This window comes from Varroa jacobsoni, unplaced genomic scaffold (genome assembly GCF_002532875.2).
Source record: "Varroa jacobsoni isolate VJ856 unplaced genomic scaffold, vjacob_1.0 scaffold_242, whole genome shotgun sequence".
Classification (NCBI taxonomy): domain Eukaryota; kingdom Metazoa; phylum Arthropoda; class Arachnida; order Mesostigmata; family Varroidae; genus Varroa; species Varroa jacobsoni.
The window spans coordinates 365,176-383,054 of record NW_019213144.1 but is presented as its reverse complement, the minus strand read 5'-3'; the positions used below and the strand labels follow the sequence as shown (position 1 = coordinate 383,054).

Below are 17,879 nucleotides of genomic sequence, written 5' to 3'. Positions count from 1 at the left end.
CATGTCCGTTCGTTATCATCATCATGCATATTGCGACCGTATCCGCTGTGGAACGCTAAGCATGTTGTTACCTTTCTGGCCCCTTTCCGCGACTGCGCAGCTTAGTTACAGTGGCAGCAGCTGTGTTAAAGGCGATAGTGGCGACTCCAGTCTTCTGCAAATCTAAACAAACAAGAACTTCCACTCTCCCACCGCTTTGCTATGCGCAGACCGTGTTGGGTTCAGGATCGACGGCGTTTTAGCTCTGACCGTCGGTTGGGTCGGCTGGGCTCCGCGTTATTCGCTTGTTGCGTTCGCAACACGAACAAAACCAGATTAAATGAAATTGACAAGATACAAAGCGATTAGATTCGAACAGTAGATAAATATGAGGAGGGAGAGGGCTGGCTGTTGTTGTTGTTGTTGTTGCCGTCGTTATCTGTACTAGCCGTGATGTTTGTTAACATGATTGAAGTGTACGACTGTTAAGTGTCCCTGCTAGTGTGTGACCCACAGCTTGTTTTATCGAATTTCTGTGAAAACGGACGAACCCGGAAAATCTCGCTAACGGAAAAAAAGGACAACGAAATCAACAAAGGTTCCCAAGCTGCAACCGCGTCAGCAACAACCGCGACCGTCACCATTAACACTTCGTGTAAGTGTTAATAGCGTTCAAAGACACAGACACATGCATACATACACACTCACACACATGTTATTCAAAACGTTATGTAAGATTCGGGATGTACATAATATGAGTGCATACACGAATCGTGCATCGTGATGTTACGATAAAAGTGCGTATTGTGCTCACCCCGCAGTTTCAGAGATCGTATGTCCCCGAAAGTTTTCGACGACCTCTTTTCCAGCAAAGGCTAAACGACCCATGTAACGGTCAGCTAACCGCTAGCAGCAGCTTGAGCAGACGTACGATCTGAACAGATCTTTTGATGAGGCGTGCGTAGCGATTTGGCAGTCAGCCCAACGCTACTGGACTAGTACGCACTGTTTTCTTGTTTGCACGCGAGCCGGCTAGCTGATTTTCGCTGGTCAATTTACCCGCTCGCTCACCCTCCGATCCGTCAGTTGGACAGTTTCTGCCTTCTACTCGTTCCATTTGACGGCCGGAGACGCCGAATTAGATGCATGATCTCCCAGTGTTCCCAATGTCGTCGTTGCAATGGTTTTCCCTATCCACGATTAATATATCGTACGCGACATGGGGTCTGTGGCGGTGTTTTTTGAATGGAGGGGTTATCTCAATGTCTGGAAACAACGACAACGATAGCGAGGAAAAAGAAGGGGAGGAGGAAAAGGGAAGCCAACGATGAATCTCCTTCTCTTTTCCGTGTGTTGTATACTATCGCAGTTCAGCGATTAGCGGTGCCTCGTTCTGTTGAAAAGTGTTTGCGATGGCGGCAGCAGCGCCGGAGGAGCCATTTGTATCATCATCACCATCATCATCATCATCATCGTTGATGGCTGGATTGAGGCAGCGACGGTTGCAGCGGCACTGAGATACCCACCATCAGGCACATTGTCTGTTTGTGTGTGCTGTATCCCCGTGCTGCTGCTGCCGCCGCCGCCGTCGCGTCGCTCGGCCTGCGCTATTACTACTCTATCAATGTAGCCTGCGCTGCTGCTGTTGCTGTTTTTGTTGGGGTGGTGAATGCCAGCGGCAGGAGAGCGGTGGGGGCCTCTCGACACTTGCAACTATTTATACCTTTTGCCTCTTCTTCGACTATCAAACTGGTGAGTATCAAGCAGACACGTTTGGACGTATGCGCGCGAGTGCTACTTTGGCTATGACTAGCAGAGCGTCCATTGTGTGTTACCCCCTCCTCCGCCTGACGCATCGATCGATCTTCGTGCTTGACTACTGTGCGTATGCATCTATTCTAGCAAAACTATCCGAAGGAGGATAAAAGGAAAAGGCTACTTAATGTACTATGGCCTGCTTCTGCTGTTGCAGCAGCAGCAGCTAACCTTGCTGGAAATGTTATAAAGGCCGTAGTCGTCGGTGTTAGCGTAGGCAGCAGGGGTGTGTCTGAGCGTTGCGCACATCTGCTACGACTGCGTCGAACCGCATCGACGGCCACGATTGGCGAGCAAACCAGCCATCCGGCGCTGAACGAGCCAGCCGCTGGTCCGGTGGGCTGCTCGCCGCTGCTAGTTTGCCGCTCCACTCGGTGCAGCAAGCAGCAGTATCGGCACAGTCTGCGTCAACGACGACGGCGGCGGCGACCATACGATTATTAAGTGAGTTTTGCTGGCCGTGGTGACGGTGCGTGCGTACATGATGCGAATGCTGTATGCCGTCGCTTGTCCGCTGTGTCTGTGTATGTGTAGGTCCGTGTGAGATGTTCTCGTCATGGTCTCGTTTTTGCCTCGGTCGTTGCTGCTGTGGGCCTGGCTGGCCGTGTGTCTGTCTGGCAGCGTCCGTCGCAAGCTGGATAGGGACGCACGCACGGACGGATGGACCGATCGTCATCAGCGATTTGAGCGGCTGGCTGGTTGGCTGGCTGGCTGGCCAGGTAGGCATGCAGGCAGGCGAAGCTGCAGCGACAGCCATGACAGCAGTGGTTCGGTGAACGCTGCCGCGGCAGAAGTGGACGACTGAGTGGTTGTGATGGCAGCGACAGCAGCGGCAGCTTCAGTTGTGGTGTCCGCCTGTTCTACAGTCTCTGTCCGTTCGCAGTAGACTCGCCGTCCCTTTCTGCTGCCGCCGTCGCCACCGCCGTGGCCTGAGCACGTCTGAGAGCTGTTGTGGCTCTGTCTGATACACTAGGCAAGCGGTAGCAAGCTGCGAGCGCCCCAGCGTCCTGGCGTTATTGCTTTACGTTCGCTTACTCCTCACTCGCTCGCTCACGCGCTCACTCGTTCTTCGTTGGGTGCGCAGAGAAGAAGCAACGCTGCGCCGTCTGTCTGTGCGGCCGCCGCTGTTGACGGTAGCAGGACTTTACCACTACCAGTGCTGCTGCTGCTGCTGGTGCTGCTGCTGCTGCTGGTGCTGCTGCCGCCGCTAGTGCGCCGTGCGGTGCGATCCGGTGTGGTCGCGTTTGTAGTGGTAGTGATCGTAGTAACTGCAATGGGAGGGGGAACTTTAGCTGCGACGACGTTGCTAGATCTGGTGTTTTCACGAAGATACAACTAGTCGCGGTGCGTCCTTGCGTGCCATTGTCCGTGTCGTTGGCCTGCGTGTAGTCCTTTCGACGCTGGTGAGTAGTAGTAGTAGTAGTAGTAGTAGTGTTAATGCTGGTGCTCCTGTTCCTACTCCTGATCCTGCCACTGTTGCATGTGAAACTGTTGTGGTTGCCATCGCCGTCGTTACCCTTGTTATTGTTGTTGCGACATTTAACGCATAATACCGATGAAAGGCCATAGAACGACAAACAGCCGCAACGAGTGGGTGTCCAAGTAGTCAGTCATAGGCGAATCTACCGGTGATGCTACAATCGCTGTCATTTGTGTTAGTGTTAGCGGCAGTTGTAAGTCTGGCCATTGTATTAGCAGTAGTTGCCGTTAATAGCTACCTCTAAAACATGTCGTGTCGAGGCTGGTGCTTGTGAAAGACGCAGCGCTGACGGTATTGTCGAAAGCTGGTGCCAGTTGTTGCTACTGCTGCTGCTGCTGCTGACGCTGCGGTTAGCGTACGCCGTTGTTGCAGATACTGCTATCGTTGTAAGTTATTGAAAAACGTCGCGCGAAGTCGTATTGCTATAGTCGGTGATTGAGCAAAAGTCACGAGACAGATAATGAGAGCAGATGTTCCATTGTAACTGGTGACGTCATGATTATTAGATTCTGGCACTTGGCGCTCCTGTCGTGAACGTGAAAGGCACCGAAGTGAATAAGATTGCGAAACGTGTTCGCAAAAGTTTTTGAGTCGTCATGTGTAGTCGCGATATCCGGGAAGCGTACGCTGTTCCAGAGCGTATGACGATGCACTTCAAGCGTGCGCAGGCTCAACAAAATAATCTTCTATCCGCAATATGCGACAGTATGCAATAAGTAACAAACAGCAAAGAAATCAGGACGGCAGACCTGAGTGATCAGTCGAATACGTTTATGCAATGCATGAATCGGACGGGCTGCCGCTGTCGCAAACCTTCAGACTACCGCAAATCGTGCGAATCAACCCGTTGTTAGTCGCGCTATCATGGTTGTATGTGTTTTTATAACATACCACTTTCAGTCCGTGCTAGTTTCGATCTTTATTGCCTTGCAAGTGTATCTCTGTTGTGCATATGTTTCTTTGATGCTTTCATCTCTATACGGCTGGCTTTAATACGTGCGAGTTTCGTAAGTTATTCTTCTGCGTACGTTTTCTTGCCTACGCATAAACAACCCCACGTAAAACGGGGAGCATTTTAGCTCTGATAGCGTCTAGGCTGCCATCTCCACAATCAGTTACAGTGTGTGCCTAACTTTCGTTGACTATATATCTGTACAGTTTTCTTTTGTTTATCTGTTTTTTCGGCGCAATAATCATACATGTATTTACAGTCATGTGTTAACTCCTTAATGTTAAACGACAGTGCGAAAAGAAATCTCTCGTTTTTTCGCTTGCTACTTGCTTGCGTCTCTGGTTATCGTCCCGTCTCCGTTTGTCTGTCGCCCGCGGTGGACATACGGCTACTGCTGCTGCCGCTCCCACTAATGATGATGCAAGTGAAAGTGGTGTGCGTCTGTTGCTGCTGCTGTTGTTGTTATCTTCGTGATCGTCGTCGTTACCGTTGAGTGTCGTTGTTTCGTTGCCGTTGCTGCGTCGGGTGTTGCCTGTCGATTCGTCGGGCAACGGCGCAGTCAGCGACTGCAGCCAGTCCAGCGACTGCGTTCGGCTAGAGACAGACATACCGACAGAGAGTAGGCACCAGGCAAGGCAGCAACGGCGGCGGCAGGCTCGGGGGGCCTCCGGGAAGCGAGGAGCAAGCGAATGCGAGCAGCAGCAGCAATAGCAACTACTGCGACTGACTGCGACGAGCGAATCGCTAACAACAACAACAGCAGCGACGGCTGAACGACGAACGGCAGTACCAGCAGCAGCAGCAGCAACGAGGCCAACGACAACGACTGCGACGAGGAGCTCCAAGCAAGCGAGCAAACTATGCTGCGCTCCTGCCGGTAGAGGCCGTGTGTTGGCGGCGTCTGTGCTGGTGGGTAGCAGTAGATAGTAGAGGTAGAAATGTTGGGAGATGAAGCTCCGTTGCGTCGTTGCCGAGGCGCCGACAGAGACGACGAGCGCTGTGACGCCGCTTGAACTGCTGCTGCGACCAGAAGCAGCAAAGGCACTACCCCCTCAAAATATCCACAACGTGGGCTATGATCGCGATGATGATAATAATGATGATGGCGATAATGCTGATGCTGATGCTGCTGTTGCTCTGAGATCTGTACATTCACCTCTCTTCATGACATATGCATAATGCGCAGGGACGTTGCGGGGTCCCTCCGGTTATTTTCGGGCGTAGACAGACGGAGACAGAGAGAGAGTGAGAGCGAATGCGAGAACAAGACCTCTTAGGTCGCATAAACAAAATCCTAGGAAGCAGGCCATAGGACAGACAAATCTTTAAATGATTTGCGAGCCAGCTGTCCATTTAAAAACAATCGATGCCGGAACAGTAGGCACAGAAACTTCTTTTAATTTTCTGTACTACGATGAATCACTAGACAAAAACAGGACAACTCACCGAATACTTATACTTCAGATATGTGATGTAGTCTCTCATCATGTTACGCTTCAATTCAATGAGTTATATGGTTGACTGAAAACAAAACTAATCTATATGATAAGTAGCTAATGTCACGTGTTGAGCAAAAGACACGGAACAATGCGAATTTCATACCTCATGGTGAATCCTCGTTTTTCGGCGTTTTTGTTTTGATTGTTTATTTGGCAGAAAACGGTCATCGACAATCGCATTTCCCTTTTCTTTTAGTCTCCTTGTGAGACGTAGAAATTGTATTCCTATTGAATTTGAAACATTTACCCCAACCCCCGTGAGCAATAATAGCAGTAATCAGAGTCGTGATGCTGTAGAACACGAAACGTGATCGCAACGTGCTCATTCAATGCGGGGGCTCACCGACCCTGCTGATGATGATTATGGTTATGATGAGGATGACGATATGCCTGTCCCCCGTACGGTTATGTGAGAGGCGGGGAAAGCTGGAGCGACGGTTGGCCGTCATGCTATTCGTTGCCGTTACCGGCGTTGTTGTCGTCGTAAAAACGACGGCTGCCGCTGCCGTTGGTGTTGCTGATACTATTGATAATGATGCTGCTGTCACCATTGCTGCTACGGTGGTTCGTTTCTTCGACCGTTGCGATACTCAGACACTGTTCCGTTGCGCGCAGTGCTACTGCGTTCTTTTCTACGATCTATGGTACGAACACTAGCTGAAACAGCGCTGGCACCAGCAACGGCCCTGACAAACGGTTGCAACGGTTTCGCGGCAAACCGCGCTTTGCGCGCGCGCGCAGCCACATTACTCAAGCAAAACGACCACGACGACAACGACGTTGGTGATTGTGGTGTTGATGATTACAAGTTGGCAAAGCGAGCCGCAGTCAGCGGGTACAGATTGCAAATTAGCTGTTGTTGCTGGCTTAGCAGTCAGCAGTCTAAAGCTGTAACCGTTGCACCGCAAAACGCGTCGCGTCGAAGACATGGCCCTGGCAGACTGACTCGCGGGCAAGTAGGTCGATTTTGTTGTCACACAGTGGCAAGTATAATGCGTTGTTGCCCAGCCGCAACCGTATACTGGGGACCGTTGGGGGTAGAGGGCACTAGTGAGACCTAGTATTATGTTGTGATATGATATGAAATGCGTTGCTGTTGCGTCCATCTAGCAACAACAGCAGCAATAGCGGTGCTTTGATTTGCTTTCGGTTCATCTATTTTAGGCGTCACACATTTTAATTGGTCACCACATAGGTTATTAGATTATTCATTGTCTATTTGACATAAATGTAAACAGACAGATAGGCTGTTGACGTGGTAGGTCACGCGAGAGAGCAATGGATATCGAAACCGAAAAAAACTGTGAGGCATTACGAATTAGGAATGAATTACCACTCAAGCTTCAAATTGTATACAATCCATATGGAGATGGAAATCTTACCTGTGGAAGAACGTGGCCTGGAGTGCTGCTGACGGTCGTACACGTTGGTCGTTTCAGATACACGCACTATACTCAAGACAACAACAACAACAACAGCGGCCGATCTGCAACGACGCCTACAGCGATAGCGACGACGACGGCAACCACAAGGTTTCAACGACGGCTGGTGCGAGTAAGGCAGCAGGAGCTGTCTGAGCTATCTTAAGGTTATCGGGCGGGTCTTCATTGCACTGAAAAGGTAAAGAACGAATAGTGCAGTGCGTCGGCAGAGATTGTCAACATCTTTGAAGAACTGCCAGGCGCCGAGGCAGTTTTGAGGTAAATCGAGTGAGCGGAGAAAACAGACATCTTGTGCCGTGTTATCAGCTCATCGTGGTTCAGCAACCCGGTGTTCACCCTGTGCATCGATTAAAGCATCTGCTAGATGATAAAAACGAACTGACATTTCTATTGATCAGCAGTAGTCAGGTCAATCGTGCCCAACAGATCCAGAGTCTAGCCGTGAATTCGTTTGCAAAACAGTCAGTCGTACCTTACAAAGAGGTCGTAAGCAAAGCTACGAGAAAACCCAGAAAAGTAAACGAGCAAAAGAATGTCGATGGACTGGGCGCAGGGCGCTGCGGCGCTTGTCAAATTTAATAATGAAAATGCGCAGGTGTTCCACTTTGGCGAGGCACTTTTGCAAGAAGTTTCAGGCAAGGTAAAGTATGTAATGGCGGCCACTGAGGGCTCTGAGGAAGACCGCATAACAGCACTGTCCACGTTACGCATCCTTAGTAGAGACAACCGTCTCACGGATTCAGTATTTAACACTGAGGTAGTAGATAAGTTGTGCGCTATCTCGAAGCTAAGCACGAATTCGGGTCCGATCGAGCCACAGAGCACGAAAGCAGTGCTTGAAGCTGAAAAAGTACTCTGCAATTTAATCTTTCACAGCGTGGCAATTCGGGATCAGTGCGCAGCTAATGGGACCCTGCAGTCGCTAGTGAAACGTATGTTAACCGTTGGCGAGGTTTGCAGGGATATCCAGCATTTTGACATGCGTATTCTTTTCGGCATGACAGCTTTAAAGGCGGATACTCGCACCTTTGTGAGAGAAGAACTGGCAGCCATTCCCCCGTTGTGCGAAATTCTTGAAAAATTACAAGGCGATTCGAGCGATTATTTGTCCTGGGCACTTAAAGTGCTCTACAATCTCACTGTAAACATGGACGAAAAAGACAAACAAAAGAACAAGGATTGCTTTGGCAGGCTGGTCGCAGTGTTGCGGCAGTTATTGTTAGACATGCGCGAAGACAAGCAGATGGTGGGCGAAATTATAAATTTACTAAGCAACATGAGCAAGACGGCATTACAGGGGATATTATCGCCAACGATAGCTTCGGATACTAAGAAATTCATGCATTACAACATGGAAGCAGTGGACATATTGATAGACCAACTCGAGCACAAATTGGACACGCCGCACAAGAAAGAATTTCTTGTCCCGGTTCTACTGTGCCTATCCGAGGCATCACGGGGTTCGAGAGTAATCCGCAAGTATCTCAAAAGTCGCATCCTCCCCCCTTTGGAAGACGTCATGAATCGCCCGGAAGAAGGGGACACCTTGCGGAACAAGCTCGTCCGATTGATGACTTCACCCCTCACCGAGGTAAAGTGCGCAGCGGCGGATCTGCTTTTCGTTCTGTGCAAAGAGAAAGTGGGCCGTCTTATCAAGTATACGGGTTATGGTAATGCGGCTGGCCTTCTTGCAAGCCGTGGCCTGATGTTGGGCGGGCGCGGCCAAGGGCAGTATTCATCAGAGAGTGAGAACAGCGACACCGAGGAGTACACGAAGTACAAGGATTCAATAAATCCTGTACTCGGATGTTACGAAGCACCGAAGCCACATCCAATAGAGGGAATGACCCAAGAGCAGAAGGAATACGAAGCTATGCAGCTGGTTCAACTAATGGATCGCCTGACGCGCGGCGGAGTCGTTAAGCCTTGCTCGGTCGGTGAAGACGGCAAACCACACCCTGTAGACCACGTCCTACAGCTACTGGAGCAGCGCGGTGATCTCGATAGGGACCTCACCGAAAGTGAAGAAGATTAGCGCTAGGGAAGCTCGACAAACTCTTAGCTCTCTGTTTACCTTCGGCTGAACGCGGCCGCAACTTAGACAAAAAAAAATCAAGCGAAGAAGTAATTAATCCTCTTTTGTTTCGCCTAATCATACGGCGCTACGCACATTATCAGCGTGGTTCCGTGTTTAGTGGGTGATGAAAGGATGATGATGTGACAAGATACGCGGGTGCGTTAGAGCAGTGCATATGGGACATTCTTGAGCTCTGAAAAAGATGGTAACTAACTATTTGCCTTTTGAAAATGTCAGTAATAGCAAAATATTATATGATGCATAATGAGCGAATGAATAATCATAATGAGAGTGGCGACGGAAATGAATAAAAGTAAAATTTGTCGTGGAACTAAGGCACTAGAAGTACTCTACAGCCACTTGCCAATCAATTACCAATAACAATTCATTTATCAAGTTTGTCTCTACAAGCCCTAAAATTGGCATACACGACACGGAACCTGGTCTGTTAGCCGACGCACGTCCTGCTATCAGTCACTTGATTTAACACGTTTGTGCAATTGACGGGCGTAAACTTTCTTCACTTCGCCTTCATAATGAGTCATGCGAAAATTAGTATAAATGTAAGATGAAATAAGTGAACTCTAATTAACTGTAGAAGTTACATGACCTTCAGATTACAATATACTATAGTAACCGTGGTAGGGGAACTGATTGCATTCACCTAATGAGTGCTAATATATACTCTAGTATTCTGTTGATACATCGACGCCAATAAGGTAGTCGATCAAATCGACCAAAGAAAAAAACTTTTAATATCTTTCTCATGGAACACATAAAACCGTCATTAGATTTGGACATATATATATATATATATATACATACATACATGCATAAATACACATATATATTCGTGGTCTTGGCAGGGTTGAACTTGATGTTTGTCGAACTTGTATCGCGTTCTGTATTGCGAATCAAACGGCACCGATAGTTTCGTGGATTAAAACATGTTCATGTCTCCTGCAAAACAATACTAAGAAACGATCTTATTGTTCGTGCGTATTGAAAAAAAAGACTAAATCGAAAAAAAGAGCCAATACTGCAAGACACGTGCGATATGAGATGCTCCGCGACCTTTTCACTATGTACACTATGATGTGATGATGGTTCAAGGATACTGCGAAGGACGAATCTAATAACATAAGTCTGTGATGTGAGTGAGACGCGTCTATATGTAGACAAAGGTATATATATATATATAGGAATGCCCATGAACAGCTTAAGGAAAGCGTACGGTAATGATGATATAAATTATGATCAACTGATCAACAATAACAAGGGTATTCCAATTCTAATGAAGGGTAGAAATACGACATTACGTATATAATCAAAATTAATACAATAAATAAATTGTCAAGCTACCAGTGGAAAATGTTTTTCATGATTTACTATATTGTAACTGTAATTAATATCTGTGCTATCCTAATGTTTATGCAAATATGGTGATCCAGTGCCCCTAATAGGTTTGTGTATTTGTGTTTGTTTGCAGATGAGTAACGTATCCCGAAAGCAGTTTCCTTACAGTTGTCGAAATTGTAGCCATGGATGAAGAAATCGACGATTTCGGAGATTTTGAAGATTTCCAAGTACCGGCATCTCACGAACCCACGATTAGAAATAATGAGATGCTATCCATACAGAAAGGTCCTAAAAAAAGTGTAATGCTGACAAAAACTGATTTAAGCTCGTCGTCGGTACAATGTGACTCAGCTAAGCCCATCACAGTGAAACAAGTGCAACAGGACAAGTGTGATACTATCTCGAATACATCTGCGAGTATTTCCGTTCAACATGATACGTGTTCAAAGAAACCGGATCCGAAAAGTTGTACAGCTTCCAATAAAGTTGGCGACTGTGTGGGGAAGTTAGACGAAACATCTTCACTACTGAGTAGCAAAATAGGTGGGGTGTCTTCGTCTCCACAAAGTTCTCTGTATCAAGAGGGAAGAAGCGACTCGACGTTTTTGGCAACTAAACGCGATGTCATCGATAATATGGCCCATAGTGTGAACGAAGCTCGATCATGTTGGGATCATCACCGTTCATCAAAAGATTCCGCCGTTGACGAAACCTGTGATGGGATAAATGCTGATAGAGACGTGATTAGGGTGCTTCTTCGAAATGCTGTTGACACCGTCGTGGAACGTGAACAGATCGAGCAATGTAACCTAGTTAGCGAAGAACAACTTGCCAGTACGAAAGGACTTCCAGTCGAACCGAAAAAAGGCCATGAGGAAAACGGAAACACAGGAAACCTCAGTGATATCAAAGATGACTTTCGGGAGTTTAGTGGGCCAGAGGCTGGATGCGATGTTCAACCTTTGCCATTGCTAACAGTCAACGGAATTACGTGTTTAAATGAGCAGCAGACTATTGAAGGCGAATCGATTGATGATGATTTCGGTGATTTTGACCAGGCCGCGTTTAGCGAAGGATTTTCAGAAGGATTTGCAAACTTCAAGGCTGCTCCCTCGCCTATAACTTCCAGTGTGTTGTTATCGTGTCCAGGGAATACGACTTTCTCAGATGAGGTACGGCCTTTGACTATTGACCTGTTTCGAGCCACCATCAGCGCAATTTTTACCACCGAAGATACCGAAAACATCAATGATAAGCGACATATACATTCTGAAACGGAAAATGTCGATGGCGCGAGTTTTGTCGCTAGCGTCAAGCGAGACTTGTCTCGCTGCGAAAATGTTGACAATTGGCCGTGTGTCGTGTTTCGGTATGATAATAGTATGACACGTAAGGGTTTGCTAAGTGCTCTTTGTATTAACGAAACGCCAGCTAATTGTCCCCGCTTCGCTATCGATTGCTTCAGCAAGGCGTTCTTACAGCCCGTCAAGCAAAGTAGTCTTTTCGTAAAGGAGAATAGCAGTCCCAGCATGGGACAGAACCCTGCCGAAAGTCCGAATATTAGTGGACAGGAGAAGTTAAGTGATGCTGCCAAGGAAGTTTTAAACAAGATTCCTGACCTAAGCTTTATGAAGGCCGAAGTGCTTACATTTCCCACAGCTGGTCAGGCACCTCTAGGCATTGATTTGTAGAAGGCAGAGGCTCACGGAATTGGACAAGTAGCTTTTATTTAGAGGAATTATAGTGGTGATGATGTCGAATGGATAAACGTTAATATTTACATTCCATGTGTAAATAAATTATGTGACTAATCTATATTTGTTAGTATCAATGGTGTTTTCCTTTTGCATTACGTATATCTGTTGCTCATTATCGACTTTTGAAGTGCCTGTTTGCTTCATAGAGTAAACTAACCATCAAAGTATTCGTTTCAGTTGGACTAGCTACGAGCCACTGCAATGACGACGCTTCTCAAGTTCTTATTTTTTCTGTATTGCAATTATCGCCAACTGCCAGGATTTATGCTACCTAAACACAACCTGTGAACAATGTGAGTTTTGCTCCAGTCTACTATATATATTAGCTAATAACTTTTTCACAAGCATGACTTGTACTCTATATTTTTGTAAGAAGACAATATTTCGATAGTTTTTGCGTTCCTAGTTTGACAGGTGGACATAAATACCTAATTTTAAGTTATTAACGGTATGGAACGGCAACATCAATGGTATGCAATTGCAAAATACAGCAAATCTTTTTAATATATTTTATTAGAACCGTGTCTTTTTATTCCAGTGAAAATATGTTGGCCGGTGCAAGTGCATCGTCAATTTTATTGTATCTTTTTGCCCGATGTCGTTTCTTTTTCGGGGACAGTACACTGCTGTCCTCTTGACCTTTTATGCGATACTGCTGCCAACGGAACGTGCCTTCTTCCTAAACGCGAAAAAGCGCTGAAGCCTACAGAAGTTCTTAGGAAGGACAGGGGGACAGCTACCCACTCAAGGGCCTTGAGTAAGGACAACCTTGTCCCAATAAAAGCCAATTATGTAAAGATAATCAGATACGTTGCCCAGCGATGGATGATTAGCCCACTAAACCAAGTATAGAAATTTGAAAAAAAACTGACTACAATGATAGCAGTAATAATTATATGAATAATATGATTCACAATGCACTTAAGATTTACAGTTGTTTCGTGTGATAGCTTCATCATGTAGTTTCAATGATTCTAGTACCGCTTATTTAAAGGTAAATTTAAGCTAAGCCAAATGAGTCCTAATAAGAGAATTACTTTAGAACTAAGAAAGACGGAAAGCGTAAAACTTGTTTTCAAAAAGTAAATGCCACGTGTTTGTAACTTTGATATAAGGTGGACGATTTCCCTCTGTCACTAATACAAAACGACACAGTTCGCTAAAGGTATCATTCACTCTTGAATCATTGTCAGTTAGGTAATGGAAATTAGAAGATTTAAAGAAGGACTTTCAAGGTTTTGAATAAGTTACGGTACGAAGTAAGGGGGCGTTGCAAACTGTCATTTCTAACGCGATAACGCTATTTATAAGCACATGAGGGACGATAACGATTCTTCTTGGCAATCAGCGTATGCGCACTCTTTCCAAGTGATATCTTAGCCATCTGAAGTGTTCAGTCTTCGTTAAGCATATTGAAGTACTGGACGTTATGATGCTCGAACTAAATGGGTGTGCCTTGCTGCGAGTGCTGCTTTTATCGGAACTGATATACTCCCTTGCAAGCAAAGTAAAGAGTACAATTTGCTATGATTGAAATTTCAGGATTCTATTGCCCCTAATATTCTTGATGTTACGGTCGTTTCGTTACTTTCTCTTATTATCTATATCCTACTTTTTCGCTATTTTTGTTAGCGTCCACTTCAACTAACGTCCATTACAGATATTACTTACAAGTGGTTAAAGTTATTAACCGTGCATGAGTTGTGTAGGCCTAAATTGCATAGAAAAAGAGCAATTAAGCCTCGTTGGTCTTCGAGCACACCAGATGAACAGACTATGATTTGATATAAAATAGGACGAGTTTCAGTCATTGGTTTTTTTAACGCAGTTAAAACGGTGACTCCACGTGCCATCGGATTGGCAAGTACTTACGCCCCGATTAAGAGCGTATACGATGGGGCTCCCGACCTCAACGAGAATCCTTCCTGGCTGACAACTAACAATTACTTCATCTCCAGCTGACGGAAATTGTGACGGGCCTGACTTAGTGTGAAGAAGAACGGTACCAGAATCTGGGTATTCTATCTGTAAGAAACCATAAAATAGTATTGCATCTTTATTAAAGAACAAGTGACGTAGATCACAGTTCAATAAGATATATTGTACCGGCTCTTCGCAGGTGTGTACACAGACTGTATTTATAATCCCTATAAGTTTTATTACTAGAACGTTCAAAACCTACTCTAATATGAGGTTCTCATTTCAGACCATGTTCGTCGAATCTGATACACGCCCTATACTCTCTGCCGTGACTGGGTTGCCGGTCGACTGTCGTCGTCGTCAGCATCATCATCACTGCCATCAATATTATTTCTATTAATACGATGTCATGATTGTCCTCCTCGACTAAGTCAGCGCATCGCATGCGGCGATAATCGATCTTCTTTTTATCTGATTGTTGATCAGTAATGAAGCTCATAGTCAACCTACTTCTGTTGAGCTTCTTCTACGATCACGTGCTATCTTGTGTTCTTTTTCTTTACGAACACTGGTTCCTACACTACATAGTATAATACACTGTGATGTGAATGGACGGACTGCGATGAATGCCTGTGACAAACGACAAAGCTGTGTAACTGTTCGCAATCGTTCCAATGCTGCGATCAGACGTGGCACCTGATCAAAAATATAACAGATAGCTTACGAGTGCTTCCTGCTCTGGAGTCCTTGAATGACAATAAAGCGGATAAACGAAGTGCATGAGGAATGACAGACTATAGGAAAGTGATCGAAAACGAGAACGCGACTAGAAAAGTCTGAAGAAAGAAAAAGCGGATAATGGGTAGTTTTTTTTTATTGCTCAGCCACCTGTAGATGTTTCCGACAGCAGATGGATTTGTAAATGGTATTCTACTCTGATTAGCCCTAGCTGATCCCGTCATATTTCTACAATAACCTTACGAATATTGTTCAATATTCCATTTCTGTTTACGGAATTAAAACCTTAAACTCTCACTCTATGCGACCATCCAACTCTCAGGCGTATATTTCCTGTATGTGTGTACTGTACGTTCACCCAGTATTTTTTCCCTGTAATAATTGTTCACTGTTTTCGAATTTAAGTCCTTCTTTCGGATAAGAAGAAATTACATTGATTGCCCATTGTCCTCTCTAAAGACTTCCAAAACCCATATGATATATCTATCATCCGATTTCGTGACATCTGTGTGCTAACGCGTAGCATGATCTAGGCATGTCGCTCGCGGATATAACCTACGGAGGGTGAATAGAACCTAAACAGCTATCTAATGTTTTGTATGTTATTGTTATTGGTCTTGCTGCTGCTGTTGCTGCCGTTCCTCCGCGTTCGTGCCGCTCTGCATTTGTTTTGTTGTGTTGTGTTGTCGCTATTGACTGTCTTGTTATGTCGGCAAACCTCGTCTACGGAATCTCCAACGAGCAGGGCTAAATCTAGCACCGGTGGTGACTTCAACTGTGAAGGAGGAGCTGATAGCTTCAAATCGCTCAGCCGGCCCACTTGCACCCTTCGACCTTAGTTCACCGGTATTATCGAGCAATGGAATCTTAACCGACCGAGCTACTGGAATGCATTGCTGCGAGTTCTGCGGTTATATGTCATCGAACCGTGGTAATGTCACTTACCACATTCGCTCGAAACACACAGGCGAACGGCCATTTGGCTGCCCATTCTGCGACTACAGGTAAATGCTCCTGATCTAATGCTGACCGTTTTCTACGAGTCACTTTGCATAAAAAGGAATGGGCGTCTTAAAATATTTGTTCGTTGTAAATGTAAAGCACGGTGAGCATTTAGGGCTTATTGACAATCATGATCTTATACTGACCACATGAATGGGAGCGTTTTACATGACTTAGTGTCGTATATTCGATTTGTGACAGTCAGTCCTTTCCTACAGTGTATATGCGACGAACAAAACACTTCTCTGGGATATTCACAAGGTACTCGTTTAATGCGCTGTACGCATTTACACGTGCTACTAATGAATCGTTAACTGCAGGCCCTGCAACAGGCAAATATAAATAATGTGAACTGTATATGCTAGTTCGATATGCAAAATAACATTTCAAATACTTCGCTCTTCATTGACACTCAAGGTCCTCGAGAAAAACTACCCTCCGGCTGCACATGAACCGCCATCGACCTTTCAGTGATGTCCGCAACTGTCGATCGCCTTCAAGTGGAGGCAGGAGCTCAACTCCCAGTGCTGCGCCATCGATTTCACCTGTTTCTGCTATATCGCCTGGCCCAGCGCCAGCTACGTCGCAAGCGTCTTCAGTTTCAAAAATATCTACTGTTTCTCCGGTGAGCCCAATATCTTCCATGTCGTCTGTGACACCTCGTACAGCGCTAACGGCAGGAATCCCCTATGGAGCTATGGAGCTCATCATGGGAACCAATATCGACCTTATTAGCGGTCAAACCAGGTAGACGATACGAGTGGCTACGAGTGGAAATAGTCATTGGTACATAGGTTCGGTTCGCACGCCCAGACAACGACGATGCATCTTTCCTGTGAGGATCCTATCAATAAGACGAGAGTAGCAGCTCCTCGCACTGTGTAGCATAACAATCCAAAATGAAGGACAAAAGGAAAAACATTTTACTCAGTGCTTACTATTCCCTTGCGATCCAATGTGCTGACCGCAAGCTCCATCCAGTCAGTAAACGATGTCAAAAACAGGGGGTTACCCGCCTGAACATTTTCTGCCCAGGGGTAACTTGCGCAGCAGCAATTCACAATGGTGCTACATACATATATGTGAAGATGCTGAATGAAGACAAACCATGGTGCCTACTAAGAATGTATGAAGATATATACATATATATATACATATACATACCTAAACACATACAATGTATTTCAAAAAAAAAAAGGTTTGAGGAAAAATATGCTGCGATTTGGAGCTTACACCAGTCCTCCAACTTTCTCTATATAATTACCACCGAGAGAGAAGTCATCCCGAAAAACGCTGTCCTAGACTGTTACACTAGTCGAACACTGCATTTTTCCATTGTCTATTGGAATATTTTGGGATTCATATATTGTGATTATATGTATCTATCTGTATATTACTTTAACAGTAACAAAACGTTAACAGATGAACTTTCTAAAATGTCGTGCTTACGCGGACATGCAGAGAGCTCCTATTAAGGACCGTATTTACATACGAACAATCATAGAAGCAGTACTACTCGATATTTAGTTAGCCACAGATAAAAATTAAGTACACAATTATCGATTTTTAAAAAATTCGTCTAGGACAGCCATACCGGTGCTTTCCATCTGTTTGCCTTGTTTTTTGTAAAGATGTAAAACGGAAAATCTACACAAAGCCCTATAAAGAAGAAAAGGGAGAAATATCGAGTGCCTTTTTACAAATGCAATATCCTCTATACGATATTGCCGACTACTGTCGTGACGTCATTAACATTTTTCTTAACAAGCGACGTACAATGAATGTAGGTTTTTTTCTATTCTGATATAGACATATGTATGCAAAGAGGATAAAATCACATAACAAAGAGAAAACATCAA

The 17,879-nt window shown here is 45.5% G+C and overlaps 3 protein-coding genes across 10 annotated transcripts in view; 2 read left to right on the top strand and 1 right to left on the bottom strand.

The window, feature by feature from the left end:
* The first annotated feature begins 255 nt into the window (after window positions 1–255).
* Window positions 256–12,430, top strand: ric8a (ric8 guanine nucleotide exchange factor A). 8 transcript variants are annotated; one of them, XM_022856066.2, is made up of 3 exons: window positions 492–634; window positions 7,165–7,345; window positions 10,734–12,430. In XM_022856066.2, the coding sequence occupies exon 3, from the start codon at window positions 10,786–10,788 to the stop codon at window positions 12,292–12,294; it is 1,509 nt and encodes a 502-aa protein (XP_022711801.1). In that variant the 5' UTR covers window positions 492–634; window positions 7,165–7,345; window positions 10,734–10,785; the 3' UTR covers window positions 12,295–12,430. The 8 variants fall into 8 exon arrangements, with proteins under 8 accessions (XP_022711808.1, XP_022711799.1, XP_022711801.1 ...); XM_022856070.2 differs by lacking the exon at window positions 492–634 and adding an exon at window positions 1,626–1,731; XM_022856069.2 differs by lacking the exon at window positions 492–634 and adding an exon at window positions 2,317–3,197.
* A 425-nt stretch (window positions 12,431–12,855) lies between these two features.
* The window catches only part of LOC111274000 (sushi, von Willebrand factor type A, EGF and pentraxin domain-containing protein 1), a 35,199-nt gene continuing 30,175 nt past the window's right edge, over window positions 12,856–17,879 (bottom strand). Inside the window, exon 28 of the mRNA XM_086967475.1 lies at window positions 12,856–14,385. Within this exon, the coding sequence (XP_086823601.1) occupies window positions 14,164–14,385 (222 nt within the window). The 3' untranslated portion in view covers window positions 12,856–14,163. The remainder of the gene's footprint in view (window positions 14,386–17,879) is intronic.
* LOC111273997 (uncharacterized) lies at window positions 14,407–17,873 on the top strand. Its single transcript, XM_022856075.2, has 3 exons — window positions 14,407–15,142; window positions 15,764–16,022; window positions 16,438–17,873. The coding sequence occupies exons 1-3, from the start codon at window positions 15,139–15,141 to the stop codon at window positions 16,769–16,771; spliced, it is 597 nt and encodes a 198-aa protein (XP_022711810.1). The 5' UTR covers window positions 14,407–15,138; the 3' UTR covers window positions 16,772–17,873.